Source organism: Eptesicus fuscus, chromosome 7 (assembly GCF_027574615.1).
Source record: "Eptesicus fuscus isolate TK198812 chromosome 7, DD_ASM_mEF_20220401, whole genome shotgun sequence".
Taxonomy (NCBI): Eukaryota; Metazoa; Chordata; class Mammalia; order Chiroptera; family Vespertilionidae; genus Eptesicus; species Eptesicus fuscus.
Window position 1 is genome coordinate 18694807 of NC_072479.1, and position 21581 is coordinate 18716387.

The window sequence follows — 21581 nt, forward strand, 5'->3', positions numbered from 1 at the left end:
ATAATAACAGATACCTACATTTCCATCATCCAGAAGCGATACACCCCCTTTTAAGATATAACCTATTGTGACATAAGTCAAATTCCTTATTTAACCAATTCTCAGTCCTGTTCCCCTTTGTACTCTACAGAGGCAACCTCCACAGTGAATCTGTGTGTCCACCCATTCTTTACATCTTACCTGGTATACGGGAATAGTATTGTTTGAGTGTCAGAAATGTACAAAAATATCTTCGAGCTGTCTGTATCCTTTATTTTCACTCACTGTCTTGGGGCTCTATGTTGATTTGTATAATCTACTTATACCCACTGTGTTCTGCTGAATAAATATGCACGTTTTGTGTAGTCTCTATTAGTGGGCATTTAGGTGTATTCAGCATTTCTCTGTAGGCACAGTGCTGCAGAAACAGCCTTTTGCATCTCTCCTGTGCTGTGTCATAAAACATGTGCACCCTGGGTAGATAAGAGCTCAATCGTTTTCAAAATGGTTCTGTTTTGTAGCCTTACTAGAGTTCCTAAGTGCCTACTTCCCATATCTTTGTTAGCACTAGATAGTGTCTTGACAAAATTTTGTTAACCTGATGAATGAAAAATACTCTGTTATTTTCCTGGACTTTTCTGGGATTCCTAATGGATCTGGGCAGTTTTTCATGTCTGCATTGACAATCAGGACTTCCTCACTGGTAAGGCACCAGTGTATTTCTTGGCCTGGTTATCGCTTGGGCTATTTGGCTTTTTCTTCCTGAGTTGCAGGAGTAACGTCCCAAATACCTCCCAGTTTACTTGCCTTTTACATATGTTTATCATGCATATTCTTATGTTTTTAATTTTTTAATTTATTTTTAAATTATAGTTGATATACAGTGTTATATTAGTTTAAGGTGTACACATAGTGGTTAGACATTTATATAACTTCATGAAGTGGTCACCCTGATAAGTCTAGTATCCACCTGGCACGATACATAGTTATTGGCTGTAATCCATATGCTGTACTTTACATTCCTGTGACTGTTTTCATAACGCAATTGGTGCTGCTTAATCCCTTTCGCCGTTTTCACCCATCCCCTCACATCTGGCAACCATCAGTTTGTTCTCTGAGTTTGTTTTTTCTGTTTTGTTTTTTAGATTCCATATATAAGTGAAATCATATTTGTCCTTCTCTGACCAATTCCACGTAACATAATACCCTCTTGGTCCATGTTGAAATGGTAAAATACCATTCTTTTTCATGGCTAATCTAATATGCCCCTGTATATATGGATCACATCTTGATCCGCTCATCTATTGATGGAAATAGTGTTTTTAATTTTTAGTCAAACCAATATATCTTGTCCTTTATGGTTTGTGGGGTTTATTTTGGTGCCTTGAGAAGCTGTCTCTACCATGAGGTCATATAGTAATCTCCTTTTTCCTTATACTAGTAGTTTTAGAGGATTTTTTGAATGCTAAATCTTTATCTGGAATTTATGTTGTGTGATTTAAGTTCAAAGTCAATTTTTAATTTTTCTTCATGTGGTGAAACAGTTACCCCAGCACCATTGTTAGGAGTCTCCCAGTTGATTTGTGATTCTACTGTCATACCCCCATGCACCCATATTTGCTGGCATCTGCCTGTGGACTTGGTTCTGTTCCAGTGAGCTATATACACCCATAACAATGTAATACTTAGTTATTGTAGCTTTGGAACTCAATGTTTTATAGAGTGGATATCTGCTTTTCATTTCTACAGTATCTTAGCTATTTGTGCACCTTTATTCTTCCATATACATTTTATTTTTAAAGCTATTTTTAAAATATATTTTTATTGACTTCAGAGAGGAAGGGAGAGGCAGAGAGAGATAAAAACATCAATGATAAGAGAATCATTGAGCCCTAGCCGGTTTGGCTCAGTAGATAGAGCATTGGCCTGCAGACTGAAAGGTCCCAGGTTCCATTCAGGTCAAGGGCACAAGCCTGAGTTGCAGGCTCGATTCCCTGTAGAGGGTGTGCTGGAGGCAGCCGATCAATGATTTTCTCTCATCATTGATGTTTCTATCTCCCTCTCTCTTCCTCTCTGAAATCAATAAAAATATACAGTATTTATTAAAAAAGAGAATAATTGATTGGCTGCCTTCTACACGCCCCCCTACTGGGGATCGAGCCCGCAACCCGGGCATGTGCCCTTGACCACGATCAAATGCAGGACCCTTCAGTCCGCAGGCTGATGCTCTATCCACTGAGCCAAACCAGCTAGGGCTTCCATATACATTTTAGAATCAATAGGCCAATTTCCAGAAATTTTTAAATTAGAATTGTACATTTGTTAATTTATAATTTCTTAGTTATATATATATAATCGTCACCTGAAGATATGTTTTTATGGATATTTAGAGAGAGGAATATCGATATAAGAGAGAAACATTGATCAGTTGCCTCCCATACATGCCTGACCAGGGATCAAACCTACAAAATTCTGGTATGTTCCAACCAACTGAGCCACCTGGCCAGGGCAATAATTACTTTTTGAGCATGGCATACAAATGCCAGGTTATTTTAAGTACTATTGGAAATAAACAAATGGGACTACATCAAAATAAAAAACTTCTGCACAGCAAAACAAGAAAGCCCATTGCATGTGAGAACATATTTGCCAATGTTATCTCCAATAAGGGTTTAATCTCCAAAATTTATAGGGAACTCATACAACTTAACAAAAGGAAGATAAACAATCCAATCAAAAAAATGGGCAAAGGACCGAAATAGACACTTTTCGAAAGAGGACATACAGAAGGCCAAGAGACATATGAAAACATTTTCAAAGTTACTAATCATACAAGAGATGCAAATAAAAATGACAATGAAGCACTATCTCATACCTGTCAGAATGGCTATCAACAAATCAACAAATGACAAGTGCTGGCAAGGATGTGGAGAAAAAGGAACCCTCTTGCACTGCTGGTGGGAATGCAGACTGGTGCAACACTATGGAAAACAGTATGGAGTTTCCTCAAAAAATTAAAAATGGAACTCCCATTTGACCCAGTAATCCCACTTCTAGGAATATATCCCAAGAAATCAGAAGCACCAATCAGAAAGGATATATGCACCCCTATGTTCATAGCAGCACAATTTACAATAGCTAAGATTTGGAAACAGCCTAAGTGCCCATCAGCAAATGAGTGCATTAAAAGACTTTGGTACATCTACACAATGGAATACTATGCTGCTATAAAACAGAAGGAACTTTTACCATTTGCAACAGCATGGTTGGAACTGGAGAGCATTATGCTAAGCGAAATAAACTAGTTGGAGGAAGATAAATATCACATGATCTCACTCATTTGTGGAATATAATGAACAACAAACTGATGAGCAAAAATTGAACCAGAGAAAAAAATATTTTAGAATTAATAGAAGTAATCCTGTTATTTGCGATTTTTCATATTTCATACAACTTCTGTGATATTCCATACTAGAGGCCTGGTGCACGAAATTCATGCATGGGGCGGGAGAGTGGGGAGGGTCGCCTCAGCCCAGCCTGCACCCTCTCCAATCTGACATCCCTCTCACAATTCTAGACTGCTGGCTCCTAACCGTTCACCTGCCTGATTGCCCCCAACTTCCCCCACCCCCCCAGCCGGCCTGGTTGCCCCCAACTGCCCCTCCTGCCGGCCTGGTCGCCCCATGCAGCCTGCTGCTCAGTCGTTTGGTTGCCCTTCACTAACCCCCCTGCCAGCCTGGTCACCCCACACAACTGTTCGGTCGTCCATTCAGTTGCGACGGTTGCTTAGGCTTTTAATATAGATTAGTAAAGTTTTTGGTAATATATTTAAAATTTTTTTTTCTTGAAATATTGTTTATTGCATGTAACATATTTAAAATCATTTTTCTTGAAATATTAAAAAAGTTAATGTCGAGGAGGAACCAAGATGGCGGCATAGTTAAACAACTAATCTGCTGCCTCACACAACAATTTCAAAAACACAACTAAAAGACAAAAACGTCTACCACCCAGAACCACGGGAAAGCTGGCTCAGTGGAAGATTTACAGCTGAGAAGAGAAAGGAGCACAATCGCTGAAAAGCTGAGGTACGGAGGCACGCGAATCGGGCCGGCAGCGGCGGCGGGCGGCTGGGTGCGTGGCTTTTCTTCAACCCGCAGGGAGACAAGCTCCCGATCACTCTGAAATCCAGTTTCTGGGGACACTCGGGGGACCCAGACGCCTACGGGGAGAACCTGGACTCTCGGCCATCGGGTCAGAAAGTGAGAGTGACTTTTTTGCAGAGGTGCGCCCAGCAATCATTGTTTACTGCGCTGGTGCGCGGGGCGCAGGGACTTGGAAACGGGAAAGGCAAAGACGGCTGATGGCAGCCATCGCCGTTGGCCACGCCCCAGCCTAGTGACGCCCTGAGACCCCGCCCCGCCCTGAGGCCCCGCCCCGCACATTCTACAAACCCGCCCAGGCTCCACACAGCGGCTTTTGCATATAAATGGCCTGTTCTGTGGCAGCTTAACCAACTATAGCTCCAGACTGCTCCAAAACCGCCCAAGCAAAGGAGGAGAAAACTAGCCCTTGCTGTAGCTCCTGCTGGGGAACACACAGTACACAAGGGTACACCAAGAGTGTCCACCTCAAGTAACTGGGAGGCTGACCCGTTGAACCAATAGGACACCTAGTAGACAAAACTACCCTACCAACTCAGGGAAGCAGAGAATATGAGAAGGCAAGGAAACAGATCACAAACCAAAGAAATGGAGGAGAATAAGCGACTGGACATAGAGTTCAAAACCACGGTTATAAGGTTTTTCAAGAATTTCATGGAAAAGGCCGATAAATTCAATGAGACCCTTGAGGATATGAAAAAGGACCAACTAGAAATTAAACATACACTGACTGAGATAAAAAATATTATACAGAGACCCAAAAGCAGACTAGAGGATTGCAAGAATCAACTCAAAGATTTGGAATACAAAGAGGCCAAGGACACTCCTCCAGAGAAGCATGAAGAGAAGAGAATTCAGAAAGTTGAAGATAGTGTAAGAAGTCTCTGGGACAACTTCAAGCGAACCAACATCAGAATTATGGGGGTACCAGAAGAAGAGAGAGAGCAAGATGCTGAAAACCTATTTGAAGAAATAATGACTGAAAACTTCCCCCACCTGATGAAAGAAATAGACTTACGAGTCCAGGAAGCGCACAGAACCCCAAACAAAAGGGATCCAAAGAGGACCACACCAAGACACATCATAATTAAAATGCCAAGAGCAAAAGACAAAGAGAGAATCTTACGAGCAGCAAGAGAAAAACAGTTAGTTACCTACAAGGGAGCTCCCATACGATTATCAGCTAATTTCTCAACAGAAACCATGCAGGCCAGACGGGAGTGGCAAGAAATATTCAAAGTGATGAATAGCAAGAACCTACAACCAAGACTACTCTACCCAGCAAAGTTATCATTCAGAATTGAAGGGCAGATAAAGAGCTTCACAGATAAGAAAAAGCTAAAGGAGTTCATCACCACCAAACCAGCATTATATGAAATGCTGAAAGGTATTCTTTAAAAAGAGGAAAAAGAAGAAGAAAGATAAAAATTATGAACAACAAATACATATATATCAACAAGTGAATCTAAAAGTCAAGTGAATTAAAAATCTGAGGAACAGAATAAACTGGTGAACTTAATAGAATCAGAGGCATAGAATGGAAGTGGATTGATAATTCTCAGGGGGAAAGGGGTGTCTGTGTGGGGAGTATGGGAAGAGACTGGACAAAAATCATACACCTATGGATAAGGACAGCGCGGGGGGAGGTAAGGGAAGAGGGGGGGTAGGAACTGGGTGGTGGGGAGATATGTGGGGAAAAAGGAGAAACAATTGTAATCTGAACAATAAAGATTCATTAAAATAAAAAAAAAGAGAAAAAAAAAGTTAATGTCAAAAGGAAAAAAAAGAACTATTATAACTATTATGAGAACTGTGAATATATAGCAACAAATAAAATACAGACAAAGTCCCCATTCTTGTGGAACCTATATTCAGTCAGGGAAGATAGATAGTCTATACATGTCAGTGTGGTCTGTGCTATTGAGAAAAATGAAGGAGGATAAGGGGATCAAGCCTAAAGGGAGGAATACTACTTTATTTAGGGAAATCCAATTTCTCTTGGGTAACCATCTAGGAATGCAATTGCTGGGTAGGTATGGGTGTATGCTTATTATACAAGACACTTAGACCTTTCTCCAGGGTAGTTGAACCATTGTATTAGTATACTCACCAACAAAATATGAGAGTTATGGGTGCTCTACATCCACACCAGCATTTGATGTTATTAGTCTTAAATTTTAGCCACTCTGTTGGGTGTGTAGTAGTATCTCACAGTGTTTTCATTTTTTTTATTTCCTTGTTAACTAATGATGCAGAGCACCTTTTCACATATATTAGCTACATAGCTTCCTTTGTTAAATCTCTTGTATAATTATGTTTATCTTTATTTTTTAGTTTGAGTTCTGTATATATTTTGGAGAGACAAGTTCTTTGTCATCTATATGTGAGTGAGTGTGTATAAATATACATACACACATATTTATAAACTTTGTTTTAAAATAAACAATATTTGTTATAAAATATGATTTTCTTAATAGTGTTTTTAATGAGAAGTTAATTTTCATAAGACTACTTTATTATTGTGTTTGTTTTATGGTTATTGTTTTCTATAGTCTAAGAAATCTTTGGTAACCCCTGGTTATGACAATATTGTTCTTTTCTAGAAGCTTTATAATTTTACCTTTTATGTTTAGGTCTTTGACTCATATGGAATTAATTCTGGTGTATGGTATGAGGTAAGTGGTTGAGGTGAGGTCTGTGGGGAAGCATGGGACTTGGTTGGAAAGTCTGTAAGGAGGATTTTTTGAAAGGTCAGAGCCCTCTAGGGGATTCTTGCCAAAGGTGGCAGACCTTGCCTTGACTTTTACAAACAAGTCTGAGTCCCCTGGTGTTTTACTGAAATCTTTATGTTTAGACTTCAAAACGTCCTTGTTTAAAGGACACTGAAGATACATGTATTTTCTCAAGGATACTTACCCTGCTGATAGTATCTAGAGGTTAATTTTGGTTCAAGCTGTTACTACAATAAAAACCTAAGGAGGCAGGCAAATAGGACTGTCTGGTTCCTTTAAAATAAACAATATTTGTTATAAAATACTAGAGGCCCGGTGCACGAAATTCATGCACGGCGGGGGGTGGGGGGTCCCTCAGCCCAGCCTGCACCCTCTCCAATCTGGGACCCCTCAAGGGATGTCCGACTGCTGGCTCCCAACTGCTCGCCCGCCTGCCTTCCTGATTGCCCCTAACTGCTTCTGCCTGCCAGCCTGATCACCCCCTAACCACTCCCCTGCCAGCCTGATTGATGCCTAACTGCTCCCCTGCCAGCCTGTTTGCCCCTAACTTCCCTCCCCTGCAGGCCTGGTCACCCATAACTACCTTCCCCGGCAGGCCTGGTCCCCCCCCCAACTGCTCTCCCCTGCAGGCCTGGGTCCCCCCCAACTGCCCTTCCCTGCAGTCCCGGTCGCCCCCAACTTCCCTCCTCTGCCACCCTGTCACCCCTAACTGCCCTCCCCTGCAGGCTTGATCACCCCCAACTGCCCTCCCTTGCAGGCCTGGTCCCTCCAAACTGCCCTCCCCTGCTGGCCATCTTGTGGTGGCCATCTTGTGTCCACATGGGGGCAGCCATCTTTGACCACATGGGGGCAGCCATCTTTGACCACATGGGGGCAGCCATCTTGTGTATTGGAGTGATGGTCAATTTGCATATTACTCTTTTATTAGATAGGATAGAGGCCTGGTGCATGGGTGGGTGCCAGCTGGTTTGCCCTGAAGGGTGTCCCAGATCAGGGTGGGGGTTCCCTTGGGGTGTTGGGTGGCCTGGGTGAGGGGCCTATGGTGGTTTGCAGGCCAGCCACGCCCCCTGGCGACCGAAGCGGAGGCCCTGGTATCTGGGATTTATTTATCTTCTATAATTGAAACTTTATAGCCTTGAGTGGAGGCCTGGGCTGGCCAGGGTGTGCGGAAAGCTTGGCTTCCTCCATCGCCGGGGGCAACCCAAGCCTCCTGTTCGCTCTGTGACCGCAGCCATCTTGTTTGGGTTAATTTGCATACTCGCTCTTGATTGGCTGGTGGGCGTGGCTTGTGGGTGTAGCCGAGAGATGGTTAATTTGCATATTGTTCTTTTATTAGATAGGATGTTTTTCTTAATAGTGTTTTTTAATGAGCAGTTGTTAATTTTCATAAGACTAATTCATTATTAGTCTTATTTACAGAAATGTATGTCAGAGAAATCATTTACAGAAATATGTGTCAGAATAATCATTCATCCATCACTCAGGGTCTGCAGGCTAGCCTGCAGGGATTGGGCCGAAACCAGCAGTTCGACATCCCCCAAGGGGTCCCAGATTGTGAGAGGGTACAGGCCAGGCTGAAGGACCCCACCGGTGCACAAATCTGTGCACCAGGCCTCTAGTATATATATAAATCTTTATTGTTGAGAGTATTACAGATGCCCCCCTGTTTCCCCCCATTGTTCCCCTCCATCTGGTTCCCACCCCACCCCAGGCCTTTACCAACCATATGTAATATATATATGCATAGAAGATCTTTGATTGATTTCTTCCCACTCCCCCTCCCCTGCTTCCTCTGAGATTCATCAGTCTGTTCCATGTTTCCATGCCTCTGGTTCTATTTTATTCATCAGCTTATTTTGTTCATTAGATTCCTTGCTTGTTTATTTTTATATTCAATTGTTGATAATATGTACTTATTCCCATGTTATTGTTCATATTTTTTATCTTTCTTTCCTTCTTCCTCTTCTTAAAGAATACCCTTCAACATTTCATGTAATACTGGTTTGGTGGTGATGAACTCCTTTAGCTTTTTCTTCTCTGTGTAGCTCTTTATCTGACCTTCAATTCTAAATGAGAGCTTTGCTTGCTGACCGGTGTGGCAGTGTTGGAGTGTTGACCTATGAGCCAGGAGGTCATGGTTTGATTCCCTGTCAGGGCATATGTCCTGGTTGTGGGCTCAATCCCCAGTGTGGGGTGTGCAGGAGGTAGCCGATCAATGATTCTCATCATTGGTATTTCCATCTCTCTCTCTATTTGCCTTCCTCTCTGAAATCAATAAAAAATATATTTAAATGAGAGCTTTGCTAGATAAAGTAATCTTGGTTGTAGGTCCTTATTACTCATCATTTTGAGAGTTTCTTGCCACTCCCTTCTGGCCTGCAAAGTTTCTGTTGAGAAATCAGTTGACTGTCCTATAGGCACTCCCTTGTAGGTAACTAACTGCTTTTCTCTTGCTGCTTTTAATATTCTCTCTTTGTCTTTAACATTTGGCATTTTAGTTATGATGTGTCTTGGTGTAGGCCTCCTTGGGTTCCTCTTGTTTGGGACTCTCTGTGCTTCCTGAATTTGTAAATCTATTTCTTTCACCAGGTAGGGGAAGTTTTCTGTCGTTTCTTCAAATAAGTTTTCAGTATCTTCCACTCTCTCTTCTCTTTCTGACACCCCCATAATGCAAATATTGGTACACTTGAAGTCTCAGGAGCTCCTTATACTCTCTTCATATTTTTGGATTCTTTTTTCTTTTCACTGTTATGATTGGGTGTTTTTCACTTCCTTATATTCCAAATCACTGATTTGATTCTCAGCAACCTCTAGTCTACTGTTGAATCCATGTAAGGTATTCATTTCTAAAAATATGTATTTTATTGATGTCAGAGAGGAAGGGAAAAGGATAGAGAGATAGAAGCATCAATGATTAGAAAGAATCATTAATCAGCTGCCTCCTGCACACCCCCTACTGGGGATCGAGCCCACAACCCGGGCATGTGCCCTTGACTGGAATTGAAACTGGGTCCCTTCAGTCCGCAGGCCGATGCTCTATCCACTGTACCAAACCAGCTAGGGCATGTAAATTACTCTTTATTTCAGTTAGTATATGCTTAATTTCTGAGTGTTTCTTTTTCATGTCTTTGATGTTCTCACTAAGTCGCTTGAAGCTCTCCTTAAGATCCTTGAGCATCCTTATAACCATTGTTTTGAACTCTGTATCTAGTAGTTTATTTGCTTCCATTTCATTTACTACTTTTTCTAGAGATTTCCTCCGTTCTTTCATTTGTGACATGTTTCTTTGTCTATGCATTTTGGCTGCTTCCCTGTGTTTATTTCTATGTATTAGTTAGAGCTGTTATGTCTCCTGGAATTGGTAGTGTGGTCTTGTGGAGTAGGTGTCCTGTAGGGTATTACAGATGCCCCCCTGTTTCCCCCCATTGTTCCCCTCCATCTGGTTCCCACCCCACCCCAGGCCTTTGGTGGTTTGCAGGCCAGCCACGCCCCCTGGCGCCCCCAGTGGCTCAGTCTCCACAGTCACCTGAGCCTGGTACTCTAAGTGCGCCCCTGTGTGGGCTATGTGCAATCTTATTGTAGTTGAGCCTTGATTACTGTTAGCATTACTAGGAAGAATTGACCTCCAGACCAATTGTCTATGAGGACCAGCTGCAACTACAATGGAAGAACTGCTATGCAAGAGACACTTCTATGGAGCAGGACTTGCTTCAGTGGGGCTTTGGTGCCCACTGAGTCTGCCCCTTGAGTGTGGATGTGTAGGGTTGTAATCTGGCATGGTCTGAGGCTATCCACCTGGTGCACTGGCTTTGGGGTCTCCTGGGTGGTGCAAAGTCAAGCACTGCTTGGGGCCACCTGGCAGGAGCTACAGAGTGATCTGCAGATGGCTGCTATTTGTATTGGGCTTGGAAGTGCCCAGGCGAGGCCAAACTGTGAAGCAAGGCAGGCTGGTGCTAGTGTCGGGTCTTGGGCCTCATTGATAGGTTTGGGGCATGCTGACTCTAGCTACAGCTTGTTTGAGAGATTTTAAGAAATCCTGAGGCCTGAGCCAGGACAGGCCATTTATATGGAAAAGCTGCTACAAACAGCTTGGGTGGATCTGCAAATTGGGTGAGGTGAAATCTTAGGGAATCTCTAGGGTGGAGTGAACAGCCTCAGATATGGCAACTGTGAGTCAGTTCTATGATGGGGGAGGTCTCAGCATAGGAACAATGAACCCTGTGAGCACCTCTATCTGGGAGAAAGCCTCCCCCAACTTCTTGCCCCGATGCTAGACAATCCAGTTCCTCCCCATATGTCTCTGGATGCCCCCAAGCTGCTGCCTCAGTGCTGGAGCTCAGAGGGAATGATTCTGAGTAACGGCATGTGCTGGCCCTTTAGGAGGAACTGCTGGGACTCTGGCAGCCTCTGTGTCACTCAGCCACAATCCCAGCTGGTTTTTATAGCCTGAAGTTAAGGGGAATTCTCTTTCCAGCTCTGGGAGCCTAGGCTGAGGGGGTCTGGTGTGGGGCTGGGACCCCTTGCTCCTCATTGAAGGCCTCCACAGCCAAGATATCCTTCCCAATTAGAAACACCACACGTGGGTTTCAGACCAGTGTGTTCCGCACCTCCAACCCTCCCACCAGTCTCAATGTGCTTTCTTCTTTAATTATCTAGTTGTAGGACTTTCATTCAGTAAGATTTCAGGCAGTTCTGAATGATGGTTGTTCTGTATTTTAGTTATAATTTTGATGTGGTTGTGGGAGGTGGTGAGTACCATGTTTATCTACACTGCCATCTTGGTTCCTTCTATATATTTTTAATAGACTATTTTTTAGTAGGAAGAGTTCCCATATTCCCTGCACTCAATACAATATACAGATGATGTATTATAGAGTGTGCATCTGAAATCTACATAAATTTATTAACCAATGTAACCCTAATAAATTCAACAATTTTCTTTTAATTCTGGTATCTTTTACAACTTTGTCTTCTCTGGATTCCCCCAAGGCTCCCCTCCCATAATCCCTTTTATTATCATATTGTGACATGCTTTTATGTAGTAACACAGAGAGGAAAAGCTACTAGAAGCTGAGATGAATTTTATTTTTTCTTTTAAACAGAAGAAAGGAAAACGGTGGGGTTACATATTTATAAATATCTATAAATATAGAGCGATAGGCAAAGTCTTCCAAATAAATAAATAAATATTGCCATGTGCTTCAAGACAGGAAATTGTGGGGGCTATCTTGGCACTGCCAAAGAGAAAACCCCCTAATAGTTGGTATTGAGTTTGTGAGATTATAACCAGTTTTCTACTAAAGTCCTTTGGGAATTTTCCATCAGTATTGGGGAGCTTCCAATAGTTTTTATACAGTATATAATATCTCCAACAGAAAATGAAAACTACATAAAGAGAATATTTGCCATGCACTGCTACATAGTATTATAGTTTTGGTGCTTCATAAAAGGAACTAGTTCTTCAAGTTCAGCTTAAAACCATTAGGCAAAAACAGTTGTCCAATGTCTCTCTCATAAGTAAAAAGAACAGATGATTCTAATGTTGGGTACATGATAGCAGTGGGGGAAAAGAGTGACGGGGAAGAAGCTGTTGTTTAAGTCTGCTTGTTAATATTCTGCTCTTTGGGGGAACCATTTAAGTAGAGGTAGGAAAATGGGGCCCCGCTGTAGGAAGACCTACCTCGGAGGGTAAGACTAGAGTGAGGACTGAGCAGCCGCCCCACTGTCTGGTGCTCCTCAGCTGTGAGGTTTGGTTTTCCTCACGGTAGTACTGGGGCTCCTTGGCCTGAAAGCTGTCTTCATTTAATGCCCCCCATTTCCCAAGTGGATTAAGACCCAGACTTGTCAGCCTGGGAGTGTGTTAACCAGCCCCCGGCCGCTGCTGTGGGTGGTAGAGATGGGATGCAGTGCGGTCTTTTCCTACCTCCTTCACTCAGGTGCCCTGGCTATAGGACTTCGCTTCCCCCAAGTCCGTGATGCCACTTCACTCAGAGGGCAGAATTTACCAGAATACAGAGTTCCTAGCCCAGTGCAGCCCCATTCTCTCAGGGCCCCTCCCCTGTGACATTTTTATAATCCATCCAGAATGGATTGCCACTCGACCTGGAAGTAGAGGCTTGACGAAATGCCTCTTAGGAGAGTCTGGATTTATTTCCATTTTGAAAAAACAAATCCTAGCAGGCTAGATTTTCCGGAGCCGGTACCCAGACTCTTCCTCAGGCCCAGTTCTCTAGAGCCAAAGACCCGGCCCGAGGCGCGGCTGTGCCATGGCCACCTGGAGCGGAGCAGGGTGCTCCTCGGGCCTCTGGCTCTGGCTGCTTGGAGAGCATGGCCAGGGGCGCCCGGCCCGGGGCAGCTGGAGTTTCCTAGCTGGATTTCTGCCTCCGTTCTCTGAGCATTCTGGTTAGGTTCTGACCCGCTTCCACCCATCTTTTTTGACAGCTGTTCTCCAGAGATGCTCAAGGAAGAACAAAGGCTTGAGATTAGGATTCCCATCCGTTTGCCCGGTTCGGCTGTTACTGCCCTGGGTCAAGGTTACAAATTTCGAATCCCAACAGGGCCAAGGGAACAAATGCAAGGGGCAGAGGAGAAGACTGCTGGGCACTGACTCTTCCCTTCACCTGCAGGGCCGTGAGCTCACTAAACCGCAGCTCTGGTTCCAGTGCTAAACTGGTTAAGAAGAGAGGCGTCTGTAAGGAAGGGAGAAATCCTCTCTCTCCGCAGGGAAGCGGACATTTCGAATTTACCTGTGGGGCTGCATTCAGAAAGGTGGTTTAGGTGGGTGGAAGAAGGCAGTGAAACCCCTTTCCCCCAGGCCTCGAAGGCAGGCTCCCAGGGGCTTTCCTAGGGAAGGGAAGGGAGAGAAGCGGCTAAAGGCACACATCATCGGTGACCCCACGTCCCCTCCCTTGGCGTGTCCGGGGAGCTGTCCCTGTAAAGACGGCGGGCTTTCGGAAAGGTGCGAGAAGCATTCCTCTGCGGGTCCTAGGTCAACCTGGGGAAGGGGCGGCACCGCTCCCCGCCCGGCCCCCGCGCGTGCGCGTTCACCCGGTTGCTCAGCAGCACCCCGAACGGGTCGCTGGCCGTCACGCTGTTGTCCTCGGCGCTGCGCGGCTCCTGGGAGCAGGAGGCGGGCGTGGGCGTCAGGCGCGGCCGGGGCTTCAGCACGACCAGCGGGTCGGCCGCCGAGTTGTCGTCCTCGGCGCTGCGCGTGTGCCGGCGCGGCGCGGGCGTGTGGAAGTGGAAGAGCGGGATCTCGTTCCGCCGCGACAGGAACTGCGAGTAGGGCGGCGGGTTGGTGCCCGGCAGGAAGGCCCGCTTGGCCCGGCCCAGGCTGACGAGGAAGCGGTGCTGCGGCGAGTGGTACACGTCGTAGCCGTTCTCCAGCGTCTGCTGGCTGAACCTGCAGCTCTCGGGGCTGAAGTGATGCTGCAAGGCGGGGGCGACCGTGAGGGCGGCCCAGCCCCCGCCCCCGCCCCCGCCCCGCGCTCCCGCCGACCCGCCTGGGGTCTGGAGGCAGCAGGTGCTGGGAGGAGCCCCATCCCTCCCGACTACTCTGTGGGGAGGTGCATTTCACCCGGCTGGGGAGACGTGGTTTTCACTGGTGCTTTAGGCACCCACCGCAGCTTCCACCCCCAGGGCGTGGCAGCCACAGGGCTCACAGCCCCTGCCTGGAGGTGGGCGAGGGCGGACGGAGCCGCAGCGCGCCTGTGCCTGGTTCTGGAGGGAGGGCTAACTTAAATGCAGCCTTGTCCTCCCAGCTCTCTACCTTTTTGAGCCCTCTTTTGGCTGGTGGAATGGAGTCTGAAGGAGAAAGGGGGTGGGATGGGGTTTGAAGGAGAAAGGGGATGGGATGGGGAGCTGGAAGGGTCAAACATAAGTGAGGGTACTCACATCAGAGAAAATGTGATTTGGGAGTTAGGGACGTGAACTTTAGCAACAGATGACCCAGGTCTGAGCCCTCAGTCTGCCACCAACAGCTACTTATTTGTTCATTTAATTTTCTATATTTCTTCAATAGGTATTTCTCTGCTCTGGGTCAGATACCGTTATAGATGTTGGGACACAGCAGTAAGCAAAACAGAAAGTCATTGCTCTCATGAAATTTCTGGTGGGTCTTTCTGGTGGATAAGAGGCTCCTGAGATAAGCAGTCCCATTATTGTTCCACCTCAAAATCCTTTGGACTGTGCCTGCAACCTGTAGTTTGGGAAATCCTTTGCTTATCAGTCTGAAGGACCAGCCAGCACAGTAGGGGCAGAGAAAATTAATTGGAAATCTTTAACTAGGGGGAGCCCCACAGGGCACATGGTCTGTCCCACTTTCCTTTTTCCATTCAAGGAAACTGACGTTTAGAGGAATGAGGGGGCTTGACCAAGGTCAAGGAGGTCTAGTAACAGAACCAAGAAGACACTTGTGGCTTCTCACCCTTCCTAATGCACTTTATGACATGAATTTACATGGCTGAAGGACCCTTGGCTACACACAAGGTGCTGTGTTAGACACACAGATGAAAACTAACAGGCCAGACTACAGGCTAAGAGTTTGGGCCCCAGAGCCAGACAGCCTGGGTTCAAACCCCAGGCGTATAAACCTGAGCATTTACTACTGAGACTGAAAAAAGTACTCAGTGAAAACAAGTCATCAAGATATTCTGCAAATGGAACTTCAAGCTATAAACACCTATGTTCTGTCAAAAAAAAAAAAAGATAATTATTTGCAAATGGTAATCAGCACAAAAAGAAACTCACGGATCCAAAAATGTTGCCTCTAAAGTCCATGCAGAGGTATCTCCTACTCATCACACCTGTTATCACCACAAAGCCAGCCTCCTCCGATCTGATCATCAGGGCACCTGTGGGGAAAAGCATTCAGGTCAAACCTCGCTGTACATACATCCTGTTCCCACCTTCGAGCACTTCTGGAAAACCTACCTTCCTGAATCTTCCCTTGATTAATTTTAATGGTCATGATGATTTCACAAACCCTCCCCTTGCACTTACTTGTTCAGCCTCATTTCTTCTGACTCCCACTCACCCTCACTCTTATCCCCTCTCCCCCAGTTACCTTGCTCCTCACCCTCTTGCTGCATGGAGCATTCTGAACTCCCGGCATTCTTTCACCTACACATGTTTCTCTCCCTGCCTGCACTGTCTTTATCTTCTCCTTGCCTGGCTAATACCGCTTCATGTTTGTGGTGGTAGTCACATTCCCCCAAAGCTTCTGCCTTTGTGATTTTAAAATCTATACCAAGATGTCTTTCAAGGATCCAGCTTGCACGTATAGAACCTGAGTAGCTGTGGAAATGTCACTGGTACCTCAGTCAACACCCATCATATGTCAAGAACTGTATTAGAATTGATCTTCCCCTCTCTTCTCTGCTTATTGAAGTCACTCATCCTTCAAGGCCAGGCTAATCTCCCTCATCATTAATTGTTCTTTCTTCTCAGCTCTCAGCACAATGCCTACACCTCTATTGCAGCACGTGTTTCATTCCCCTTGCTTTAAGTTTACATAACTAGTGTGTCCCCCAGAGGGAGCTACTTAGAACCAGATGGTTTATGTTTCCATGTTGAATAGGAATGGATAGATTTTTTTCTTGGGTCTTTATTGCTGTTCTTTGTCTTTTTCTCACTTGGTGATGTCCCCTCAAGGTGCTGTCTCTCACGGTCTTTCAATGTGTCTCTCAAAAACTAATCTCCGGCAAGGGCCCGAAATCCATTCACACTACCTACACCTTAAATAATTGATAACAGTTTTAAGTGTAACCCCCTCACCCACTCCCATGGAAACTTGCAATTTTAACAAGTACCAATGCCTCATTAAAGAAAGCCTAAAGCTTTCTGTTTTGTGGCAAGGGTACAATTCAGCAAGACTTATGCCCACATGCTGTTTGGTTACCTGACATTTTCTATTGAAAATCATTTCCTTAAGTCTTTAAGGCCACTTCCATTGCTTCCCACAGAATTTCCCCCTGCATCTCATTTGGCCTCAGCCCCCAGGGAGGAGCCCAGGTAGTGGTTCAAATCCCTCTTTTAGAAATGGTATGTTCCCAGTAAGTGGTAGCACTTCATGGGTTGACTTACAGCCGTCTCCTCCCCAACCCCATATAGGATCAATACAAGACCTCTGAGGAGAGCAGCAGTCAATTCTTAGACACGAGCTGAGAACAGACCCTGATCTGGACTGAAGTCAGAATGACGTGGGACAGAGGAAATGATGTGGGAGCAAGTCTAGAATGAAGAGAAAGGAGGAGGCCAAAGAGGAAAGTTAATTTGATTCCAAGTTTGGCTGAGGGTTAGCCTTGAGGGAAGCTTCTGGAAGTGGGGTGGGGTATGCGAGGTGTGGAGGATATTTGCATTGCTCCATAATTAGGTCTGCCTATGTGTCTCGAATAGGTGGCTAATTTTGTGGTAAGCCCTGAGAGAAACTTAAGAAATTTAAAAGGAATAGTTCTGTCCTGATGAATTTTCTTTACACTGAGTAACTTTTTGAGTGATTGTGCACTAAGAACTTGATGTATTTTAAATTCTCAAAACAACGGTTGTATTGCTAATATTATTAATATTGGCAGTAGCAGCATCCCAGCTTAAGTGTTGTGGAAACTAAGGCAGGATTCAAACTAAGGTCAGTGGACCTAACATCCTCTTCCTATCACCTTGTAGCTTGTCTCCAACAGAAATCATCAGAAGACAAAGTCCAGGCCCCACACATTTCTGGCCGCAAGGAGCCCAGCTCGCCGCCCCTGCAAGTGGTCAGGGAAGGAGCACTGAACCAGGAACTGGATTCCAGTCCCAGTTATACTTCTTACTGACTTTGTAGCCTTGGGCAGGTCATTGCTCTTGCCTCAGTTTCCTCAGTTGTGAAAAGGGAATAGTAACAGCTGTCCTGCCCACTTTATAGGGTTACAATTAGAATCAAATGGGACGATGGCTGTAAAAATGACTCGAGAGTGTTGAGCAAATGAAAGGCATTAAACAGTATTGCTGACCTGCCGTTATGACATCCTGTGCTCAGGGTCACTGTGTGCAGTGTGCATGGGACACCTGCTCCTGGTCTCCGGGGCCAGTCCTAGTAGAAATCAGCCCGCAGAGGAACAGTGAGCAGCTGGCTATGGAGGATGCTCAGACTTGAATCAAACCAACATAAGCCAACGGGAAAACCAGAAAATATAAGAGAAAGCCTTTGTTCCCTTTGCCATTTCAGAAGGCATGTTTTCACAGTGCGCAGATGCGAGGGCAGAATTCAGCAGAAGGAAAGACTAAATCACTGGTCGTTTGAGTCACAACCTGTTGGAGCCAGGCAGAGTGAATGGACATTTCTTTTAGTCACAGTGGGTGGTGTGTGAGGCCCTGTAAGAAGCACAGGTTTGGGCTCATGGTATCCTCTAGGTCATCTACTACCTATGTGACCTTGAGTGAGTTATTTAATTTCCTTAACCTTTGTTTTTCTCATAAGTAGTAGAATCACCTCATTTGATTGTCTAAAGGATGCAATGCGATAATATTTTTATCCATTGTAAAAGCACTTTCTAAATGCTGGTAATTGTTATATTACCTCTTTGCCTCACCCTCTGTTGTTAAAGTAGAAAATTATCTGCTCTGTTCTAGTCTCATAGTAAGTGACAAGTAAGATGATCTGTGTAAAGTACCTCCAGCTCCCCAGAAGAAAGATAAGATTTTGAAGGATTAAGGAGCCCGAGGATAATTCACCTTCAAATAAAGAAAATGCCAGTGGGGAAGATGGAGGAAATTAAATTACCTGGATCTAGGAAAGGACATTAACTAGGGGTTGTAAGCATCTTTTCTCTGCTGTTTCCACAAAGTGGGGGATAATGGGGAGTGGGAGGGGAGCCTTGTTCATAGCAGGACAGGAGACACAGACATTGGAGAGGCTCCCTGCCATCAGTGCTGAGTCCGAAGGGAGGTTATAGAATCTTGTAGGTAGATAAGTTCACAGTGACCAACAACCAAAGACGGGGTACTCAGCTATTGATCAAGAATTTAATAAAGCACAGCAATCCAATGAAACAGATTTCACTGGAAATCTATAATTACTTAAGAGGGGAAAACCCACCCACTCCTTCCCATCAGTGTAAACGTGTTGCTTTACACTCATTGAGGAGGTAATTATAAATCCTCTGTTAATTAGTTGTCCTACCTATCTACATACGCCAGTGTTTCCTCTATTCTTTTTGGTAACATTTATCTTAATGTATGCATTTTTTTTGGTAATGCACATGATACCTGATTTGAATAGTACAATAGATTATTCAAACTAGGAAAAGTGTCTCCCATCCACCACCTTGACCTGAGTTCCTTGACAAAACAAAATCACTTTTCTGTAAAATAAAAAAATCTGAAATCAGTTTAGTTTATTTTACGTCTTCTCAGTCATTTTAATTCATTCCAACTAATACTCAGTGCCTTCTCTGGGCCTGACACCAGTGGATATTTGAGGGAAAGTTCTACATTTTGGCTTGCCTGCTCAGTAGGCTGAGCCCCATACACTGGAGCACTCAGCCCATCACAGCCGGCTCACACCGGTCTACTTTGTCCTGTTCAGGAGGACATGTCTTTGGGGGGACATGTCTTTGATTTTAGACAAGTTTTATAAGCATTCTCTAATTGTATGGAGCCCTTTCCATCTATGGAAATCAAAACAATGTACCATAAGCCACTCGTGTACGTTAAACTTTGCCGTGGAAGTAAGGGTGACCCTCCATGGGAGCTGCAAAAGTTGTATTTCCGAGAAGTCTGATAATAAGCTGGGAGACAAGATGAAGTGCTTGAAGGGCCGTGCCTTCCTTTGCAGTCACAGAGCTTTGCATGATGTCAGACACATCGTAGGCTCTGCTAAACACCCATTGGATAAAATGAGCAGCACTTTGGATGTATCAAGTATATCCAGATTTATTTCAGATTTTTGCCATTAGACTCAAACTTGGCTTCCAAGATGTTGATTCCTGAATCCTACCTTATCCCGTTGAGTTCTGGAACCTTTTTGGTATTTGGAGAGACCTTTTCTTCCTCCTCTAATCTCTTATCACCATCCATTGAGCACTTGAAGAGATTTGAACTGTTGGTTTTGCATGTGCATATACCTTGCTACCAGGTTTAAGAACCTTTGATTCTTAGCAGAATTACTGTCTTGCACACAGCAAGGCCGTAGGAAAATTACTAAATAATTTAGTACAATATATGGCAAATCGTTAGTTTTCTGTAATTAAACAGAGACTGTGATTACTCTTTCATTCCTTTAATTTGTTCTATATTTAATCAGTATGCATTTTTCTGTATTCTTAGAGTAATTTTTACATAGTCTAGTAAAATAGAAGACCTTGTCTTTTTCAATATCCATTCGTCCTCCTGCCTCATTATTTCTTAATAGATGCACACCAAAGGGCCCTCATATGAATCATATATAATTGATTGACTATTGTGGACTGTGATCCAACATTCCACAAATGTAATCTTTAAAACATTCTAGTTGTCTCATGTTGCCAAAGAGTTTCCAACTAGCTCATTTGCTACTGATTTGTACTGAACTGGGTAGCTCTGAAGCGCCCGGTGACCTGTTGGATGGATGCATGCATGGATAGATAGATGAGTCGTGAATGGTTTGTGCACATGGTCAGGCCCATCAAGACAACATACCTGGATAGTCTGTCTTTTATACATTTTTCCTGAAAAATTTTAAAAGGCCAGAATACAAGAAACTCAAAGTTGGAAAGAGCCCCTGAGTTCAGCTATTTCAAATCGGAATTGGACACTGGCATCTCCTTCACAACCTCCATTGCTAACCCAGCCCAAAGCTCATAAGCTAAAACTCAGTGACTATTTACCTATCTGGCTTTGCCCTCTGAACCTCCTTGCCTTTCTTTATGTACATCTTGACTCTTTGGACAAGACAAAGGGAAAGTGGCTGCTATTGTGGGAAGAAGGATTTTAGTTAAGATAGAAGTTATTCATGTCGGTAGAAACCAGTAAGTGTTAACTAGGATGGTGGCAGAATCTTCTCCCAAGGTTTAAACACACACACCTGGATTAACCCTCTGGTCTAGCCCAGGGTCTCCCCATGTCCCTGTCAGGGGATGGGCAAAGGAGCTCCCCTTCCTCCCAGCCTGAATGAAGCCTCTACTCACTGTAGATGGTCTGATGGGGTGTGCCGTCCACATGGCCGTCCTTGTGGATCTGTAGGTGGTAGCTGTTCCTGGCTGAGGCCGTGTACAGGTGGGTCAGGCTACCCCAGCTGGAGCCGAGCAGTGGGGAGGCATTGGGATAGGCTCTGACCATGCAGTGCAGGGCCAGGACGCAGACCAGCAACCCAAGGCGGGCCCCTGGCATCGCTGCTCTCTGACTGGCTGGTGCGGAGTTTGAAACCTGACACTGCCTCCCTGACTCGGGGCAGCCTCTCTGGCCTTTTTCTCCTCTTCCCCCTGGTGGGTATCTGGCGTGAGGATCCCAGGCTGGATTCCCTCCTTTCCCCCTTGGGCTTTTAAAGGGTAGCAGTGTGACATCAACCAGGAAAACCTCCACATCCTCTGTGTTGTAATCAGCTCATTTGAAGAGAGTGCAGAGAACTCTGAGGCTCACAGAAGGCACGTCGGTTACACACACACACACACACACACACACACAACACACACACACACCAATTTCAAGCCAACGCTCCAAGAAGTGAATGATGTGTGGGCAAAAGTTATCTATG

The 21581-nt window shown here is 44.8% G+C and overlaps 1 protein-coding gene across 1 annotated transcript; it reads right to left on the reverse strand.

The window, feature by feature from the left end:
• Positions 1–13858: 13858 nt before the first annotated feature.
• Positions 13859–21217, reverse strand: FGF23 (fibroblast growth factor 23). Its single transcript, XM_008143841.3, has 3 exons — positions 21016–21217; positions 15623–15726; positions 13859–14302 (listed from the first exon to the last, which is right to left on the reverse strand). The coding sequence occupies exons 1-3, from the start codon at positions 21215–21217 to the stop codon at positions 13859–13861; spliced, it is 750 nt and encodes a 249-aa protein (XP_008142063.1).
• Between the last annotated feature and the right edge of the window lie 364 nt (positions 21218–21581).